At 33.5% G+C, this 22062-nt stretch overlaps 1 protein-coding gene across 4 annotated transcripts in view; it reads left to right on the top strand.

Moving 5' to 3' along the window:
- Nucleotides 1–4231: 4231 nt before the first annotated feature.
- The window catches only part of LOC129246190 (TRPL translocation defect protein 14), a 41617-nt gene continuing 23786 nt past the window's right edge, over nucleotides 4232–22062 (top strand). The window contains exons 1-4 of one of the 4 annotated variants that reach the window (XM_054884779.1): nucleotides 4232–5146; nucleotides 9965–10032; nucleotides 15503–15540; nucleotides 16018–16055. In XM_054884779.1, coding sequence (XP_054740754.1) covers nucleotides 4924–5146; nucleotides 9965–10032; nucleotides 15503–15540; nucleotides 16018–16055 — 367 coding nt within the window. In that variant the 5' untranslated portion in view covers nucleotides 4232–4923. The remainder of the gene's footprint in view (nucleotides 5147–9964; nucleotides 10033–15502; nucleotides 15541–16017; nucleotides 16056–22062) is intronic. The other 3 variants (XM_054884780.1, XM_054884781.1, XM_054884782.1) reach the window with 3 other exon arrangements.

Genomic DNA, 22062 nt, shown 5'->3' with positions numbered 1-22062 from the left:
CAGCGCACATTCATTGGCACAGCATTGTATGTACAGTAAGCTTGAAATGTTACAGGCATCTTCAAATGCTCTGATTTCAGAGTAAGTTTCTAACTGCAGATATATGCATATGTTTTGTGCACTTTTTATCAATTGAAAAACTACATACGTAAAGTAATCTACTAATTAACTATTTGCCTACTATCAGTTAACATAAAATAATTGTTTCCAAATTTTATCTTAGTATTAAAATGTCCGAATCAGACCTTTTTTTTAAGCTACTTGTTTTCTTCTGCAACTTACTGTATGCTCATGCGCGCACTTGACGCACAGCAGCTGCGGCTGTCGAGCATTTAGAACGACATATTTACATACATATATTTTTGCATACATATGTACGATGCCGCGGGCACTCGACTTGACAAAAATTGAAGATTTATCAAATATTGGCAAATAATTCTTCGCGAAATATTCCAATATTGACTAATTTCAAATTGTCGAGAAAATTGGCATATGGGCGGCTCGTTTTATGAATGAAAGTTCTTGCTCTTAGAACTATGAGCTCGAATTTATCAATGAATTTTTTGAAGATGAGTTTTTGTTGCACAGAACAATAGTTGAAACTGTTCGGCGCCGCCGCGACTGTTCAGCGCTATGGCAACTAGAATGATGGCCGCTACGCCTGCGTCTAGGACTGCATTTTGTTCTTGTAGTCGCTAGGCATAGAATTTTAGCTTTGAACGACATACGCATTTTGAGGAATAAAGCGAATGCCCTATGTGTGCGGTTGTATGTACATGCATATGTGTATATTAATAAGCATTGTTTTGCTTGAATTCAATATTTATATTTGCATATGCCATCTTCCTGTGTGCCTGGTAATGAAGCGTTTTGTATACAGAATTTTTTGATTTGAACGTACATATATATACATAGTTAGGGCATCAAGTGTGCATATACGCACATGCACTTATGTCGATGCATATGCAGAATAAGTTGTTTTAGCATTACAGGAATTCGATCATTCGAATATTTACACCCTAATTATTGCATGAAATATGATAAGGCGATGCTCGTGAGGTAGGTCATGTTGCTTCAGTGCATACATATGCGTGCAACACTATATTTATTAAAGATGCAATAGAACTTAGTTGTCCCATATATGTATGTATGCAAATACGTTTGTTTGAAGTTTTCTTTTATTTATTTTAAATTTCAAAGTTTTGTACTATCTATAAAATGCATACATATGTATATGAATTATTCCCTGTAATATATATGTATATGTAAATTTAAAAAAATTTCGTTTGGCAAAGGAACAAAAATGCATATTCAAATGTACATAAATATAATATGATAAGGCAATGCGTCGTGAGATAGGTCATTGTTGCTGCAGTGCGTGTGCACATACATACATTTGTAACACTATAAGAATTGAAGATGCAATTGAACTTTTGCACGAATATAACTAACAAAATATATGTATATAAACATATATTGATAGGCATATATGTATATTCATCAATATACCAATATGCTCTTTGAATTCTTGTCTAAAATTAATTTCGACTCGAAAAATTAGTAAAAATTTTCATCAAATTTACACTAAAACGCACACAAAAAAATGTGAGGTCGTTTTACAATGTATTTTGTTTAAATTTTTCTTTTAAAATTAAAACAGCAAACATTAAAGTTACTTTGATTTGAAATGTTGGCGCATATATTCAATTCAATCATTTTTTCTTCATCACCTTTGTTTGAAAATACAAATTGAATATATTTTCGTTTACCAAGGGAACATAAAAATGCACAAGCAAATGCCTTGCAAAATGCCGTCGGCATTCGTCAATTTGATTTCATACAGAAACCAAAAACTGAGCAGAGCCAATGTACTTGTACATAATTCACTGTAATCAGCTCTGTTAAGAACTTCCCCGCCTTCGAGTTTAGCGAGGTGAAACAGTGTTCGCCGTTTCACTTCATTTTTGACAATTCACACCATTCGTAGCTCGTGAGAATTCTCTATATTTAACGTTCTCTGAAATGATGTCACACCGACTCGATCGAAATCGCTCGAATGGTGTGAACTGTAAAAAATCATCAAAATTATCGAAGCGAAATCAACACACCTAGCTCGTTGAAAAAGGAGAATAGCAGTAGTACAATCACAAACTTAAAAAGAGTTTTTTTTAGCTACTTTGTGGTTTTCATGCCTTTCATAAATTAAAAATGGAGAAGATATCGGAGGAGGTCCAATATCAGTTTTACGTATTTCAAGAACGTAAATATTTCAATAACTACTTAACCGTTTACAAATTCAAATCACTCATTGGAAGAAATACAATTCAAATATCTTTGTGCAAAGCACATGGGAAGAAAGTGGGTGTATATAATTTCTTGTGTTAAGCTTTCGCTTACTCTTCACAGACAAGTAGTTTATCTTCATTTTGTTTGAATATTCATAAGCGTTGACGTCACAAGGAATTCGGAAGATGCGCTTTTGTAATCTATCATTATTGAATACCACCCTGTATAAATTCGCCTTGATTTTCTGCCTTCTCTTCTGCTCTGGCCAAGCAAGGCGAATTGAGTACTTTAAGTGGCGCGATTAAATAACAGTTACTTTATTTTTCGCGATTTGGACAAGTTTGACGTCAGCTTCCTTACCAATACAAAACAAATGAACAAAACCAACAAAAATAGGCGAAATTACATGTTTGTGAATATTCAATGAATTTCGTGGTAATATTGTGATTTGTGAGATTTAAGCTAATAAAACTAATAGGAACGAAGTACCGTGTGCTAAATTGTGAAAGCACAAATTAATAAAAAGCTTCCAAATGCAGTTTGTTTGTGTTTTTATGAGGAATATACCGTGACAAGAAAGTATAGGTATACGTATAGTTTCTTGTGTTGGGTTGTTTCCATTGCCTTCGCCTACTCTTCACAAAGAAGTAATTCCTCTTCCTTTTGTTTGTTTATTGATGGACTCTTGCGACACAGCGAATTTGGAAGACGCAATCTACTTCTCTATAATTCTTGCTGGCCAAGGCTAATTCACAGAAGGTGACTTCGGTAAAGCAGAACTAGTTGCAGTATTGCGTTCCAGTTATTGTAGCAGGTTAAACTCCTACCTACCTAGAATCGACACCGACATACTCAACATATAACTAGCTTGTGAAGGTACGCAGCACCACAATAACTCTCTACCTACGTGCTCCATTAAATCCACTTACCGAGCACACCGCTCATTTTGGATCCACCTCGTCGAAACCGCAACTTCTTGGCCTACCGTTAGATGAGATTGACGAAGATGACCAGTAAAATCACCGCGGCCGGTAGAGCTTAGTAAACCACTGCAACGACCACAGTTACGGTGTAACAACCATATTTTATATATTGTGTTTGCTCTTCGGGGGTTTGAATTTCAAAATTGCAATGAGAATGTACACAGATAACGCAATAGCAAATAAACAGCCCTCTCTTACATTCAAACAAGGTGGATTTATTATAGGTGACAGCAACCACATATAAGTAAAACCCTACATGTATTTGTTGTTGCGTTTGGTCCAAGCACCACGTCAATATCAGTAATCAAATGTAAACACACGAATGTAAACATACCAATACATACAAACAAAGCATATCATTTTGACGTAAGCCATATCTACGGCGAAAAATTCAGCTGGGTGAGTACCAAGGCGAATTTATTACAGGTGACAGCAAACACATATAAGTAAAACCCTACATGTATTTGTTGTTGCGTTTGGTGCAAGCATCATGTCAAAATCAGCAAGCAAATGTAAACATACGAATGTAAACATACCAATACATACAAACAAAGCATATCATTTTGACGTAAGCCATCACTACGGCGAAAAATTCAGCTGGGTGAATGCTGTCACCTTATTAAATCCACCTTGGTGAGTACCTATAATACCTATAATAAATCCACCTTGCATTCAAACCACAAAATCACAGCTGCTTTATTGATTTCACCTTGTATGCAGTCGTTTACATTTCAATTCATCTGGCACTATAGTGTTCCGTTTCTTTCGTTTCATATTAGCTTGCCACCTTCTCATTTTCTCTATGCAATTTGTTCATTAAAATTTTACAATCTTTAATTCCAAGATGGCTTATTAAAATTAAATATTTAAAAAAATTTCTATTTAATTTTTTCCTCAATCGTCTTTTTCTTTGATCTGTTAATTCTATATATTCAAAATTTGTTGAGCCTCCTTATGGCTTGGATCTATCTGGCACCTTTATAGAGATTTACATAAAAAGGGGAGCTCTGCGGCCATGTTCTCTCAGTCATTTTAGTGATTTGGCTCTAGTAAATTTGTGTTTCGTGTTTAACCGTGAATTTATATTTCGGCTTTTCAATGTGTCTGCGAATGTGAAATTCAACTAATTTCTATTACGCAAATACCGTAAAAATGTTTAATCATAAACAGAATAGACATAAACTCTGATATTCGGCCCATACCTGGTCGTTGCTTCATTGTTGATTGAAGACGATCCTACCCCTCGTGCTAAGCTAAATATTTTGATATTTAACTTTTTGGCGGAAGCGGAAAAATTCCAACTGCACATACATAGTTCAATGTGAGAATTCATCAAGTTCAACTCAGAATAGGAAACAACATCTAGCCAACATCAACGGGTTTCATGTATAACATTACAAAAGGGAGTATCATTTGACAGCAACAAGAATTATAAAAAACAAATTAAACAGAATCAAAGCACACATCGACGGAAGGAAAAATCGAGACCACAAGCATTGCTCGTAGTTCAAATAAGTCAATCAACAAATCTATAACAGTGCGCTGCACAATCGCGTAGCAAATCTGATTGAGACTGAGCGAATCAATCAGATTCGCAAAGCAAGAGTTCGGTGGGTGTTTTTGAGTGCGTCAAAATCCTTAAAATTGGGCAAGAATGGAGCGCAAGGACGCTACAATAGAAAATGCCAATGGCAAACATCTGCAAAAGCAACAGTCAAACAAACAGCAACAGGACTCTGAAAAGAAAATGGAAGAGCAGAAACAGCAGCAGCAACCGGAAAGGACATCACCAAAGCTGAATCCACGAGCAGGATTGAAATTGGCCAAAACAAATGGCAGCACAAAAAGACGTGTATACAAAGTGGTGTTAACAGGCGGTAAGTGCATCCGCCACTGAGCCATAATTCAGTATATTCTTTATAAGCTTCATAAATTTAAGAAATGTTTGATGTAGTGGATAAAAGATAGTAGAATGCATGTGCAAGGCTTTGATTAAAAGACAGCAAAATCGCATTGCGGTTGCGCCAGTGATTATGTAGATTTCAGGGTCAATAACAGTACATTATTTATATACGTAGAGCAATACTGTTGCACGTGTTTTGCAAGCCAACAACATACATACTGATAAATAAGGATCGCCTGCATTAGAACCCAACTGAAGTTCGTGAATTTTGTTACCTATCTATTTCTTGCGTTGCAATTGTTTGTCTAGGATAGAAGGAAGCAAGCTATAAATCAAAAACTGCTTTATTGGGTCGTAAATATTCCTATACCTGCCATTACATTTTTCATACCGACCGGTGCAGCGCGTAGAGATATTTGTTAGTGTGTCATGTGTCAGTGCCTTATGTCATTTTACACGTGGGCTTCCTTCATCAATATTAAAACAGCGGACCTTTTTATACGGGTTTGTTTTCAACGAAAATCTGTTTGTAAATACTGAAGGGAGATGGCAGTTTCGAAATGCATGTGCTTATCCTACTAAAAAGCATGGAAATCGTATTTCAATTCTTGACTGCGTATATATACCTAAAGCAGACTTCAAAATAGCCAAGAGTAAATTTGGTGATAGATACTGCTGCCTCTACTACCACATTCACTGCAAAGAACAAGCTATTCGCTTCTGCGTCAATGCTATTTTAAAAATCGTTTTCACCGATCAGTGGAAGGATGTACATACATATAGTATGTATGTATTTATATGTTGGCACGAAAAACGAAAGAAATTGATGAAAGGCCGACTAACCGGCGGATGGCCGCGCAATATGCCAAATTTTAGAATTTTATGTGCTTGTCTGAATGGCACATATCTGTTGGTAGTGCAAGCAAGAAACAATTATACATTATTGAATAACGTACATATATTATATTTGTATATTCTTGCTTTGCATTTTTTTTTTTTTACTTTTATTATGGTGTATCTGGTTATGCGCACATTTGTACATATGTATATTTATAGTAAATAATCTTTAATAATTTATGCATTTTTATGCATGTATGTGGGCAAATGTTAGATTTTTAAAAACCAATTTAAACAAAATATGCGAAAATTCTGTTCTGAGATTTGAAATTCTGTTGGCACGACCATCACTTATCGCTATAAGCGTCCAGGTTTACAAAGGAAAGAATAAAGCTTTGAATAATAAGACAAAAAACAAGACATTAACTGTTTCCAAGTTCAGCGGCGGTTATGCCTTTCAGGGGAACTTAGCGCATGACGTGCTTTGATTGCTTTTATTGATTGTTAAAGGGCAAATACATGCCTATATGTGCTTGCAGTTGGTGCTTTGAAGAGTTAAGTTACGAGATTTCGGATATAGTGAGGCAAATCGAATTCAATTCCTGATTTGCATTTTTGTACAACATTTGATCCTCGGCAAATTACTCGGTGTGACAGTAAAAGTTATTCATACAAAATATAAATTCATACACATATTTTATTGTATTAAAAAAATACATATGTAGTATAAAAATATAGTACAGTAATGTCGTTTGAAAAAATTCTCCCTGGGCTATCCTTTAAAGTTCCTAATGAATTTTAACAAAAAATATATGTGTGTATGTATGCTAAAGGCATATGCTTGCCCTAACCACTATTAATTCGTGCTTCTACGAGTTCTTCTCACACACACCCGTTGCAAAGTTATAAACACATCACTGTTTTCTTATGAAAAATATTGTTTATACCACAACAAAACTATATAACAACAACAAAAACAATGTTTTATAGCCAATTTCAAGTGATTACAAAAACAGTTGATTTTTGGTAATATTTCTTATTAACGATCTAAGGCTTTTTCTTTCATAAAATAAAATTCAAGCATCTATTAATTGTATGGCAGAAGCGGCGTTACACTTCAGCGAATAAAAATTGTCAAATTCGAAAAGAAAAAAATGTTGAGTACCATTTGAAAAATTTTACTGTGTCTTTAGATGTTTGTCTAACCAAAAAAAAGTGAATATCTATAAATTATACCACGTTCTTACGACAACCGGCCACGGGCTGTCCTTTCAGCTGCATACCATCTATTTTTGTAATTTTTGATGCATAAACTAATAATAAACACATAATAAACTAATAATAGTGTAAACATCCGTGAAATGGGTTTAGGTCAAGATTTTTCTCTAATTTGTAGATAAGTCTTTAGTATTGTCGAACCAATTAAGGGGCCTATTTATGAAAAATCTTTCACGGTAGAAATATAATATACCTAAGTATATACATATGGTATGTATGTGAATGTTTGTCATTCCTTGCCGAGGATGGCGATCGCTGTTAGACAGAGCTTTTTGATGTTCAATGTTCGCTTTACTCTGCCCAGTAAAAGCCACTCAGCGGCAAGAAAATGTAAACTCGTCTATCGAGACTATAAAAAATCCCATCTTCAAAATGCGCAAGTGATGTACTGTATATAGTCGTTGAAAAATATTTAAGAACGATGCGCTGACAACCATATATGTGCATCTTTTAACGAGTACGTTGCCGTAATGGTACTTTTTGAGCATGAATATGTACATATATTTGAAGTGATCACATTCATTGAAATGCGTTCATTTATCTATTTCTCTTGAAGAATTCGCATGGAGTTTTTGCGTTTTAGTAGAAGTACTGCAATTTTTGTGAGAAATATACCATACTTAAGAACGATTCGATCTTCGTCCAAAATTTTGTGAAAATGATGTATCTGGAGTATTCCTGCAGCACTTTACTTAAGTTCAAACGATTCAATAATATCGAAAGAGAAAAATTGAACCCCAGCTCTTCAAAAAGCAATCTTAGAGTTTCAAAAGACCGAATTATCCTACAGTGATATTTCAACACAACTAAAAAACGATATTTCAACACAACTAAAAAACGATATTTCAACACATTCAAATTTATTTATATTTCAAACATCCGAAGCACACTAGCCTTGTTGCAAATAATTTTTCGAAGACAATTCGATCACTGCTCTGGATTGGGCTTAAATCCAATAGAACAATTGCAAAGACGTTTTCTTATTGATGCGATATAATGAACACCACGAATCACTTGTAACTACTTGGCTCATCAGCTCTACGTGCAGCAGTAACCAAAAATATACAAAAACACATAGATAACTGTTATGTTTCTATGTTTGAGACAACCCAAAATATAACGCATTTTTATTTTTGTGGTTGTTTTTGCATATTAAACGTTCTAATAACTAATTTTGTTTACTAGAACAAATAGAAAACGTCAGCAAAGTTTTCTGCTACAAAAAAGGAATTCCAAGTAATATGCCATAAACGAATCTATTAATAAAATAATGATACTATAGGCCTCTTCGATTCGCCAAGTGTTAATGAAGCAACTGGTATAAATAAATACATATATTGGTAGAATTTGCTGTTCGGAGTCAGAGTTGGCTGCATTGAGAGTAATTATGTTTCATCAAGTGAGCAGAGCCCAGAGATAAAGGGCAGAGATGTGGCGAAGACGCCTTATACAATATTAAATAGTGAAAAAAATTATGAGAAATACTGTATAAGCAAGCACCTAGTCATGACAATTGTTTATGGTGTGTTATTATCTTGTTCACACTGCTTCGTCAATTGTGAGTGGTTATGTCAAATGACATTAACTACTTGGTAAACGATATTGGCCGGTGCATCGATTCTACTTGTCTTCACAAATGTCCATAGACAGTTTGTAGTTCATTCAATTGGAAAACTATAGTTTGTTTACTACACAGACGTACATACATATGTACGAGTACATTCTAATCAATGTTTGTATTCATATATGCTTACATACATTTGTTAAAATAAATTTCCATTTCAATCACATTCAATTTAACACCAATTGCTTAATCACAGCCTTGTTCATTCCATGATGTGTTCACAAGCAACGCGATAGGTAGAAAGCACTCTTTTGTAAAATAGTACATACGTGCACACATATAATTACTTCCTTGTACGATGTTTGCAAATTTTCAATCAATTGAATCAAGTTTCAGTTTATTTATTATGTTTTAAATGTATGCATGTAAAAATATATACATACTTACATATACATTCCTTATGGTCCAGTGGGCCCGTCCAGACTGATAACTGCCAAGTCGAAAGTATGAAATGGGCGCGCATGTTGAAAATTTCTCTGTTAGTGGTGGGCTGTTGTTGTTTTTTTTATTGTCTCAAGGTCAGCTAGATGCTGTGTATATTTATTTATGTACACTCTGTAGTTGGATTGTATGTGTATACTCACTTTTACGTGCATTCATAGATATATGCAGATACTTGTGTTTGGGAATCATCGGCTTCATAGTGTTGATGTTGTATGGAAGGAAGGCCGGCCATCCTTTGCTCGGAAGTTCTCCCACTGTACCATTAAGTTTGAATATTGTACGTGTGATTCGAAGTTGGGGATGGTATTTTTGGCGGGTATCATGTAAACTAAACATTTTGGTTTTGTTTATTTATTCGCGCGCATTATACTGATGGATGTTCGTTTATGCGAATATTCGCAATCGGAGATGGTGAGGGTGTTGATAATACAGCCCCTCGTGGTGTTGAAATTGCATTTTAACAGCAGGGAAATACTTACATACCTGCATACCTATAATAACTGCGCAATGCATGCTCTCAATTATTTAGTATTGCTATATAATTATTTCAAAAATGCTTATAGTATTCTTTATTTTTTATTAAATATAAAAATTTGTTTATTTTTGCAGGTCCATGTGGTGGCAAAACAACTGGCCAATCACGTCTGTGCACATTCTTCGAAAATTTAGGATGGAAGGTATGTTAAATACTATATTCATTTGATAATTTATTACAATTATTATTCGTTTTTTCCTCACTTTTAATAACTGAAATTTATTTACTTTCTGTAAATATTATAATGCCTAATGAGTACTAAAGAAAATAGTCGTTACTAAAGTCACTATTTGAGGTGATTGCATAACAATAGTAATAACGCAGAATTTTATTAATGTACCTACTTTAAAAAAATCAGTTACATTCATATATGTACATATATTGAAAAGTATTTCGCGCATATTCATAGTTGTACATCAAATTTATTTAGCGCTTTTTTTTTACTGTCGACGTTTAAAAGAAAAATAAATATGTGAAAATGATCGCTTTGTCAGAGCTACGTGCAACAATTCTATAATAAAATAAAAATCAATTGAAAGCAATCCATTATGGATAAAATTAAATTTTACTTCCAAGTTAACTCTCTTACCCTTGGAGGCAATCATCTAACCTAACCTAACTTAGTTCATTATCATAACTAAAATTAAATTTTGCTTCAAACTTTTTTTGTTTAATACTGTAACTGTCAAACTAATTGCCAGTATTTCTAGAGCCGTTTTCCTATTTACTTTCAATAAAATAAATACATATACTAAACTTAATTTTGAAAATACGTAGTTTCCAATTTTTTATTGTATAATCGTGCGGGTTAATGCATTGTGGGTATGGAATTTTACGCTAGTGTACATTAATGTTGTTTCCTACCTAACGGATTCGAGGTAGAGAAGAAAATATATTCAGAATTATGATATACATGGATTTAGCCATGTCTAATTATGTAGATAACTAGATTAAAATGTGCTTGTTGTCCCTTAAACCACTACATCAAACTTTACCAAACTTTCTACAAACACTGCATTCAAAATGATGGTGCTAAGTACAAATCACAATGCTCATAAGCTCAAATATGGGCTGAAACCGAGTTTTTTGCGCTTTTATATAAGAATATCTCGAAAACCTGAGCTACCAGAATAATTGAAAGAAAACGTTAAAAACATTTGAAAAATTAGCTCTGACTTCTGGTGAAAATTCTTGTCGGCCTGCGTAATTATGTAAGAGTATCTTTGAAATCAAATCGGGGCAGACTATTCAGCGAAGAATCAAACCAATTAGAAAAAGGCCTAGTTTGCTTCAGTTTAACAACTTTCTCAATAATTGGGTAAAAAGCGCCATTAGTACTTTGAAGGGGACAAAATTGATTTTGAAGAATAAATAAACATTGTGTTAAAGCACAAACAAAGCTATCGAGCAAAAATCGGCACTCATTACTTTTAATGCTGTCGATAAGAGGCAAGTTTCATTAGACCTCATAACTTTTGGAAGAGCAGAAAAGGAAAAGAACTCCGGGTTGGTCGTACTCGGTCAAAACGCTTTGTGTTTCGTACCAAATGTAATTGTCAAGATATGTTTTTATGCCAATTGCTTCATCTATTCGCCAGTCGCTAACGCATTGCGGATCGAAGACGTCTCATATGTACATAAATGAAATATGAAATGAGATTTACATATGTATGTATGTACATATGTGTCTGCGCTCACACCAAAAAAAAGAACAACTCACATCGACAACTGTCTATAATCCGTATTCACATTTGGCATCACTGTTCAACAAATATCTAATCAATATTTATTGAAGAAAATTACGAACTCAAAAATGGTAGCGCTAAAAAAGTTAAAATCTTAATTGTTTCAGATTCTCTGTTCACATTTCGTATAACATTTGCGGTCGACAAAACAGATTACAAAAGGCCGATAAAAACTACATAACAAAACTTGGATGCACCGATTTCATCGGCAAATCCTTCATAAGGGCATATAAAACTCTGCGCTTATTGCTTCATATCATACAAATTTAAGCGCAGATATGTACATATACGTGCAAAAACAAAAACCTATCACTTAGATATATTCATTGAACACTTGAAAAGCGACTATAACAACTAGTGTCAGTAAAAGGTATCCAGGAAAAAATTCATTTGCACGTGAAATTACAGATTAGAGATAAGGATTTCAAAGGGCGAGATTTTCAAAAAACAAATCACTTTAAATACTCTATGATAGCACTATGGATATCAAACGAGAGAAGATTTATCCAAACAAATATAGTGTCCTTTGCATAATTTATCCTTACATGCCCTTAAAAATTCCCACTGAATTATTTGGAAGAACAAAAAATAGATACATATGTATGTTAAAGGTATATATGTACGGTATATGTAGTAATACATATCTCAACGTCGTTCTTCCTGTTTTTTTACAAACACGTTAAAAAATAAAGTTCCGTAAAAAATTAAATTGGTGGAAACATGAAAAACTAGTATGCAGAATTACTACGAGTATTTGAAATTTTTCTGAATAACAAAAAAGTTGATTTTTATATTATTTATACAACAGAAACTAATTAATATTAGACGATTGCGGTTTAACTATTTACACATAATATTAGCAAACACTTGTGAATATGCGCCATTATAACTTTTTAAGAATACAATATATGTATGTATTAAATTGTTTTTGTACTTACAATTATCTAACTACCGAAGACTTACTGGGAGCAAATTATATAAAGAATTAAATTTAATGTAAAGTAAAATTGTATCATTCGAGAGAAAAAGGAACCGATTTATCCTTTGGAATGTAAACAAAAAATAGGCTTGGTGTTTTCTGCGAACAAATTGATAAAGTGCTGCGTTCTACGGAATCTTTAACATTTGTAATCAAAAACTTGGATTCATAACCAAAAATAAGTTTTTGTTTTAGATGAAAAAAGATCTATGGTTCAAATATTGCATTAGAATCCATCAATTTAGTATTTAACACATGCAAAGTGCTAAGTCGTCTTATGCTGTTTTGTCAAAAGTCCAAAGTTATTTTTTATGTAATCAATTGCTTTGCCAAAAGTTATATATATGAACATATGTAATTTGCTCTCCTGGAAATCTCTAAGCTTTTATATATGGTACATCATTGTATAAGCTTCATATTTTCCATCACTAACGGGTTAAAAATAGCTATGCTACAAAATCGTACAATACGATTAATGTTGAGAAATGTTTTCCAATATCTTCCACACCCAATACATAGTACAGTAAATAGGGACCACCAAAAAAGGTCATCTCACGAAGTAGGTCACTTATTATTGATTTAATTTTAATTAAATAACAAAAATCCGGCGCGTTAGTAGGCACTAGAAAAATGAAAATGAAAAAATACAAATATAACGGGAGTGTTCTTTTTATAGGTATGGACGTTTTTGATTTAGAATTTATTGAGCAAAGTTAGGAAAAAAATCGTGACTGGAATAGTGACATCCTCTCCTTTTCTGACATTGAGTGTGAATTGCCAGCGTTGACTCTTATGTGGACGCGCCTTCGTGATTATGTGGAAACAGCATGGCGCAGAAGTGACAAATATCCGCCTGAAAATTAATCCTCTGGTACTGGCAAGTGCGACGTAACGGTGACATATCCAATATAAACTGAATCTATCTTTCATTTCGAAATAATGTTTCATATCAATAGCAAAAATATTCATTATTAAATCGCGCCTACATGAATCTTTCAATACATTTTGCTTCTGCTATGAAGCGGGGCGCACTAACTTTTATGTTTTACAACGTACAAAGAACTCAATTAAATCATCAAATATTTGCTTTATTACCTTGTAAATTGTAAGGCATTCAAGGTAAATAACTATTTCGGGCGTATGGTTACCTTTACTGCGTCTGGTATCCGTCCATCCGATCGTATCCGTCGACATTCAAGTTGGCAAGCGTGGCTCGCTTAACATTATAGACCAATGACTTGACTTGTCACCGCAAAAATTGCTCTAAGAGAGTGCTATCTCCTGATCTAGATGGCCAATCGGCAGGCCCATTTCTCCTGATTCAGGTATAGCATGATGCAACGCCATGTTACAACCATTTAGCACTTCAACGATTGGTAATAGCGTGGGGCACCAAAAGGTCATTTGATGTGATTTGACTGTAGCGCTCGACATTGACAACAGGTTGGATTCATTTTCGGCAAGTATATTTCCTGGTATTTGTGTTGTGCGTCTTGACGTTTTTTTCACAAATGGAAGGCCCTGCAATTTTATGCCGGCTTCAAACGGCAGATGGTTTCTTCTGAGTAGCTTCTTCGTAGTAGAAATAGTCTCAGAGGATTTTCATGGCCTGCCGAACATTTTATTGCATTGAGTTAAAATGTAACTCCTTGTGCCCTTCGAATACTCAAGTTTACAAGAACTACTCCTTTTTCCTCTTTTCCTATCCTTGAGTTTTTTTATACCAAAAAATGTATGTATTTTTTTAATGCACAGCTTTCGTGTTTTCGTACCCGAAAACTAATGGATCAGCCTCTTTCGTGATGTTCACGTTAACAGAAGGTTCAGAAAACAACCCTACATTAGTGTTTGTATAGTAATTTGCCAATGCATATTGAACCTAAATGTTTACTTGAGCAACTGGCTTGATAGATGCTCCTTGCTCCTATAGGCCTATCGTTAGATCAGCAGGGCTTAGTAAACTGAAACAACAACAGCAATAACACGTCTTTATAGTTCTACATTAAAAAAAAACCTCTTTATTTAATTGAGTTATTTTGATTTTCATAAAAGACATCAAGTTCCTTGAAGTTCATTTCGCAATTTAGTTTCATCTTATAAATTTCTGCACAATTCTATAGAAGTGTCATTAAATGGTCTGAAATAATATTTTTATAATCAATATTGGAAATGGCTAACAAAGGTTCCAGGCTACGGAAAAAAATTTAAAATTTTATAGGCAGCCCATGCTTCCATTTTCGTTGTCACAAAAATTTTATGATTTACTTTTTAAATCGCAAACAAACTTTCTCTAATATTCGAAAGTCGGAAAATATTTTCGATTCCAAACCAGCAGCTTTTGAGACAGTGAAATGAAAAGTAATTGGCAATATTAGAATAAACAAGCAATTTATAAAATCTGTATTTATTTTTATTTATTTCCACATTGTCTTGAATTAAGATTGAGGTACTTAAAATAAAAATTCATTTTGTTCTAATGTTTTAATATCCGAGGCGGGGTTGTTGGTTTACTTTCTCAGAAACAAAATGAAAAATCGCAAATCACAAAAATAAGTGAAAATGGGAAACGGCTGGGGGTAGATTTTCCAAACAAAAGAAAAAAATTGCCATTAAATCGTTTTAAGGTTTCTCAGGGAAAATACGAAATGTATGAACTTATAAATAAACAGGCCAACTTAATAAGCATACTCAATTTTAGTATATCGAATTATTTTTGAATAGACCTAAGTTTTTTAATCTCAAAACATTTTTTAGCGAACAAAACCCGTTAGTAAAAATTCCATTGCAATCGTTAGCGAACAATTTAAGACAAAAAATAAAAACAATTACAATCTAATAGTTGTTACTCGACCATGACAAACAAAATGAGCTTTTAATAATTTTTTCAGGTATTCCGTGTGCCTGAAACGGCTACAGTGCTCCTCAGGTAAATGCCTAAAAAACAAATTAAATGAATTCAAAATAAATAAAAAAATATTAAACAAATTTTTCTCTCAATAAAAACAAAAACACAAATCTATTAAAGATTTGTTGGCATTAAATTAAATATGAAGAAGTAAAATTGTGAACAACCTTAGCGATACTAACATTAAAAACAACTATTCATTAATATTGACAAACTATAATCTTTCCATTTACTAAAGTCAAATACTGCCAGCAAATATACCTTTAGTGCTATAATGTATTTAAGTTGTGTGAGATAAAGTACAATAGTAATTATTTATATTATATTTTTTTATAATTTGCACTAATTCAAAAAAGAAAATATGAAAAACACAAAAATCAATTGTCAAACTTGCATATTTCTGAAATTCGAAAATAGTTCGTCGATTTTTTCGTACTCCTTTTATATCAATAATAACTGTTTCAATTTTTAATCTCTTCCTCTTTTATAAAAATCTAGTGGTGGTGTTAAATTCTCGGATCTCACAGATAAAGAAGGTAAGAATAATAGTAAAATATTTAAAGAAAATTAAATTTAATATAAAGCAACTAAGAAAATTTTCATGCAGCCACAAAAATAATAAAATAAAATAATTGCAAGCAATAAAAATGCAAAAAACATAAGAGATACTCTATGCTAGCGAAATAATTACAATAATTTAAAAAGTGAAGCGCGCAATTGATATTTTAACTTCCTAGGTTTTTATTTACTGCTGTATCTGCCTTGACTACAAATTAAAACCCCACCTTTGAACTTAATTCGACTTGGAAGGGCTTCAAATAAGATATACATTTCGAAGATGGGCTCTTCATTAAGGAACTGTGGTAAAGATTTTTAAAAGTGATGACAGCCTGCAGAAATTAGTGGGAATGGCTTCAATTACACAGTCTACAAAATTCCCCCATTTTTATATGAGACTGCTTTTGTATTTTTGTATTTCAAACTTTTTAATTAGAGTTTTTATAAAATAAATAAATATCCTATCGAACGCCCGAAGTAACTTGTATGGCAGTATCTACAGCAACAATTCTTTCCAAAATATATTACTTGTTTCCTTATGGTTCCTCTGTGATGGCACGCCCCCGAGTGTTTCTTTGACCGAATCACGAATAATTTCGGCATATCAAATTGCATTTTTTTTTTTGGTAGAAAAGAAGTTTTGTTAGATTTCCGGAATCGTTTTGCTTGAAATAACCGTCGAATTGCTTTAACAACTGTTTCATCTTGGCCAGTTTAAGTCTCCAGGGTGAAGTTTGGCGCAGCTCGACTCTTCAATTTTATTTTACCATACCACGGACTTTCAGTAATAACTGAGGTTAATCTTGTATGTATCCTTTTCAGTCACGGCTTTCAATAGGGCTCTAAATAACTTTACTATAAATAACAGAGCCTCATCGGAGAAATTTCGGTTCTTATTGAAATTATTGACATTTTTCTGAATTAATTTGTTCTTGTAAGGGTGAGAGCGAAAAAGTAATGCTAAATTTGTGACAATATCTACTGAGATATTCCCAGCTCCTATTAACGATATAGAATTGACTGACTTGACTCATCTTCAACTGAATAACTCCGCCCGGTGCGTTGTCTCAATAGCGTAAGAGCATATCGTTCCGGTGGCACGTTTATTACGACCCATTGCGACCACCAACTCAAATTATCTGAAGTAATTTTTAATAATTTCCAAACGTTGCTAGTTCATGGAATAGTCCATTATTTTTTTATAACAAAAATCAAAAATAAAAACCTAATTCACTCAGGGTGAAATTTCTTGTATTTCTCTAAATTTTTATCTTTACCTTCTCAAAGGTCATGTTCACAGTTTCCTGGCAAAGTACTTGCCAAATATTTCAGACTAGCAATTTTCATTCGTATGTATTTTGCCGGCATCCATTGTTGCCCCAACGTCTAAATAGTTGCACAATGCCGTGCCGTAAGTAGCTGGCAGAATATATGTATCAATATATACATATATACATACATACATGCATTATTTCGTGGGTGTAGGCACTATTGCACTTGACTAAGTACACTTTGTTGCACTTAGCGTTGTCAACTCGGGTGGCACAAAGTCCCGTCAGCGTCAGTTGGACATTTGTGAGTTGTCCAACGAATGTCTCATTGGTATTATAAATATATTCGATATGTTTATATGTATTTACATGCATTTACACCGAAGTTTATTTTTCTTCTGAGGCAAAGAAATCCATTCGTATTTGCTTCTTGCTGTTTTATTTCTTTATTTTTATTTATTTGAAATCGTGCCAAATCGTGCCTGCTACACATTTCTCGAAAATTCACGTTGCCAGGCGTCACATTTCTTTCGCGCTCACGTTTACGTTATTTAGTTTTGGTCTCGTATAGCAGCAGCCTCTCATATTGACTCGTCTCATCTTTTACTGGCCCTTTTGGCAATAGGTCACTTCTGCGCCAAAAACAATACAACCACGTTAAAAATTCCGCATGTCCTCCACTGACCTACCTATCTTTCTATGCTTTCTACCCTTACCCTCGGATTTTCTCTGATTACATGGTTATGTACTGATCGCTTTCAATGTATATTATACAATAAATAATGTCAATGCATGTTTATATCTAATTAGATTTAAGTAATTGAACTTTTTGTTTTTTCGTTTATGTCCTACAATAAACAAACACGAATAAAAATTTGCTTATAAAATTGTCAACTCGTGTCTGTCTATAGCGGTTTGAAAAATTAACATTTGAGTTGTTTACCTTAATTTGGGCCACTTCACTTTTACAACCCCATGTCGTCAAGATTTCGTGTCTCATGCCCCCACATACCCTTTTGCATATTAATTTCGCTGAGCATTTTGTTCATTGTTTAATGCCTTTATCGTAATAATAAAGGGTGCATAAAGTGAGTTAATACTGTAATTCAAAAAGTAAAAATAAGTTCTTAAAATTGTCATCGATCTGCTGATGCTTTACTATCAAGTTGGAGAACCGTACATATCTAAGTTGGTGTGATCGATATATGCCATATTTACTTCGCTTCAGTACTTTTCCAGTACAAAGTATAAAGCAGCAAAGCAAATGAAATAAATATTTCTGAGAATAAATTCGTTCTCAAACAGAAATTAATTCTAAAAATTTGCGAAGAAAAAATGTAAAGCCTCCAATTTTTTTTGTACAAACGCATATGGTATTAAGCGTTTTTCTTGCACAATTTACCCATTTTATTTACTTTTTTCTGTCGTAAAATAACTTGTTTTTTAATCGAAATTAGTCTTATCTCACATTTTTTAAAATTTGCAGTCAGCTGTTTTATATGCAACCACACTTTCGTTCCATAAGAAATGGCAAAAACTAAGAATGTTAGTTTTTTGAAACACCCTTTACTTACGTGAAAGAGTTATTAGCTACATGTGCAAATTTTTATTGAATGCAAATGTCGCGTGACTTTTTTAATTTAAGAAAAATACGTCTTCAAAAGTTTTTTTTATTCCCTGCAAGTTTAAAACTAATTTGTTAATGTTAAGGTCGAGGTTATTGTGAAGAAATAACAAATTATATTGGGTATTCTTTTTTGAATATTTTTTTCTTGTGTTGGATTATAGGGTATTAAATAATATTGATTTATAAGCATTTTATTCCAAAAGTGAAATTTTCCTGTGCGAATTCAAAGGTAATTTTACAAATGTATTATATGTTTGTGCGGCCGCCGTAGCCGAACGCGTTTGTGCGTGGCTACCATTCGGAATTCAGAGAGAGAACGTTGGCGGTCGCCCCTTGGCAGGCAATGGCAAACCTCCGAGTGTATTTCTGCCATGAAAAAGCTCCTCATAAAAACATATCTGCCGTTCGGAGTCGGCTTGAAACTGTAGGTCCCTCCATTTGTGGAACAACATCAAGACGCACACCACAAATAGGAGGAGGAGCTCGGCCAAACACCCAAAAAGGGTGTACGCGCCAATTATAAACAATAAATAATTGTATGTTTGTGACTCAATCACGTGAGAACGACTGAACGAAATCGTATAAAATTTTACACACAGATAGCATATGACCAGGACTAAAAAATAGATCACAATTGATTTTTAAGAGAGTTTTCACCTGTTAAAAAAGTTTAATTAAATTAAATAAATAAAAAAAATTAGATAAATCAAATATTACAATAGAGGATTCAAATGGAAAAAGGTTGAAGAGAGGTGAATTTCGCAAATACTTTGGGTTGCCACCTGTTCAGTAAAGCGAGCATTCTAATGAACGCCAATCAGAGGTTTTCAAAATTACTCAAACATTTCCATGTATTATGATAAAAAAAGACATTTTGAAAGGCATTTTTTTTTATCTTTTACAAACTTTCCGGAAACAGTTAAAAAAGTGGTATGAGAAAGATTTACACTCATGCGGCGCTGATAAGTATTGAGCCAGTTAAATACCAAACGATTGCTAGAAATTGTGTGGTTTCCCTTTACACACAATTAGGGGTGTGGTATTGGTATGTGTCATAAGCTTCAAACGACTAAGAATATACTTAAGGAGCTCACAAGATCCCACACAAGTCATATTATGAATTTTCACACCGTTGAAAAATAGTTGTGGTTTACAGTCGCCTAAACATTTATTTAACCGTTAAAAACTTTAAGACGTATGATAATACAGCACTTGAGGCAACTGTGAAGCACCTAATTAAGTAGATATTTCATTTCATAGGCGTATTTCATCTATGTATGAACATAGATGTCTCAAATTTTTGGCCATCGAACAAAATTTGGTGGTAGAATCAAGAAAAACGGGTTTTTTGGACAGTCCATAGTACATATGTATGTAACATCCGGTTCCCTCAATAATGTAAATCGTCGAATTGTATTCAAATTTGTTTTGTAATGGGTATTGAAAATTCAAAAGTTGGTCAAAATTTTACCTGCTTATTCGTAATTCGATGTCGCTTAAATCGGTTTTTGAAGTGCACTGTATGTAAAGTAGTGCTCTGATTTCACTATGTAGCTGCAAATACCTTTCTGATCTATAAAATGCGAATTATCTTATATTCGCAAAGCAAAAGCATCAAAAGAGAATGGCTAATAGAACATCTCATTTTTACAGTTTTAACATGCTCTAAAGTCTTCTTAATGACATTTCAAAAAATATAGTCAAAGTCGCCCCAGGAAATATTAACGGAATTAGTCCGTCCATATTCTACCTTAGATTTGGTTCTTACACCTACCATATTAGCTCCTGACTGACATATTTGAACAGCTTCTCCGGCAATTTGTCTCCGTCCCGCAACTGAGATTTATTTTTGACGTGCTACTAACGAAGCGTTCTTTCGAAGTCTTCATCTTCTTTCTTATTTCCACTGCTCTCATCATTCAACAGATGGGATAAGTGTTCCCTCCCGGGCGTGTGTGCCTCTTACTCGCTCGGTTTTGTTTTGTAGAGCAGTACATTCTGCCAGCAGGAGCGAGAGTCGAGTGGTGAATCTGCTGAAGGATTGTTGCGACTGCGGTTGCTCGCAATAGATTTTTTCTTATGATGTTAGACGCAAATTATTTGCTACTCCGAGGCGTGTCCGGATCTTTGCCGCACAAATAATAGATTCGAGTCAATGTTAAATCCTAAATGTATGCAAGTATAAACATTAGATAATATCTAATCGAATCTCCAGATAAATCCAAGTGTGCGTCATTGTTCCTCTTACCTCTAGTAATGTTGATTTTTTTCCGATACCTTTGGCTTATATTAGATCTCATTCGTCTTATTCAATTAGAATTATCTTCAAGCGTTTTCGTGTTAACCCTCCTAGGCTTTAAAAGAAGTTAGCACACAACCTTTGCATGCATGTGGCCTTTCGCTTCTGCAGACGGTTTTATCGCAAATGTAATTGGCCACCAGGCATTTCTGTATCGATAAATTTGATTGATTTTATCGTCAATAATAAACGTTATCGCTTTTGAATGAGCGAATGTTTGTTAATTGTTAATTGAACATGCAAAGGGGATTGAACGTTGTGTGCTGTTCAACATTTTCGAGAGGCATTTTTTTGTGTTGTATTTTTGCTGTGGTATTTGTTGGTACTAAAAAAAAGCTCATAAATACAAGTATTAAGAAAAGTCACATGCGCGCCTCACTTTTTAAATAAATATATACATATATATTGTATATTTTTTTTCCGATGTATGTATGTAGGCGTGACATATTTAAATAGGCTTTAGATCTGCGCGCTTTCAAAAATATGATAGCTACAGCGCTCTTTGTTTAATCTCCACGAATAATTCATTTAATTGCATTTTCGAATTTTGTTTTCATATTTTTTGTCATTAAAAAAATTATATTTATCTATATATATTTACATATTCATATATAATAATGTAAACGGAAAATGTAAATTGGTATACTTGTCATGTAAGTATGACATGAATTCATTTTGCGCTTATGAGCCACATACATACGGCTTATGTAGTAAATATGTATACATATAATATGTAGTAGATACGTATGTATTGTAGAATATATTGTATGATGTATGTATGTATGTAC

This window comes from Anastrepha obliqua, chromosome 4 (assembly GCF_027943255.1).
Source record: "Anastrepha obliqua isolate idAnaObli1 chromosome 4, idAnaObli1_1.0, whole genome shotgun sequence".
Classification (NCBI taxonomy): domain Eukaryota; kingdom Metazoa; phylum Arthropoda; class Insecta; order Diptera; family Tephritidae; genus Anastrepha; species Anastrepha obliqua.
Note: the sequence above shows the minus strand (reverse complement) of the source record. Positions and strands in the feature narration are given on the sequence as shown.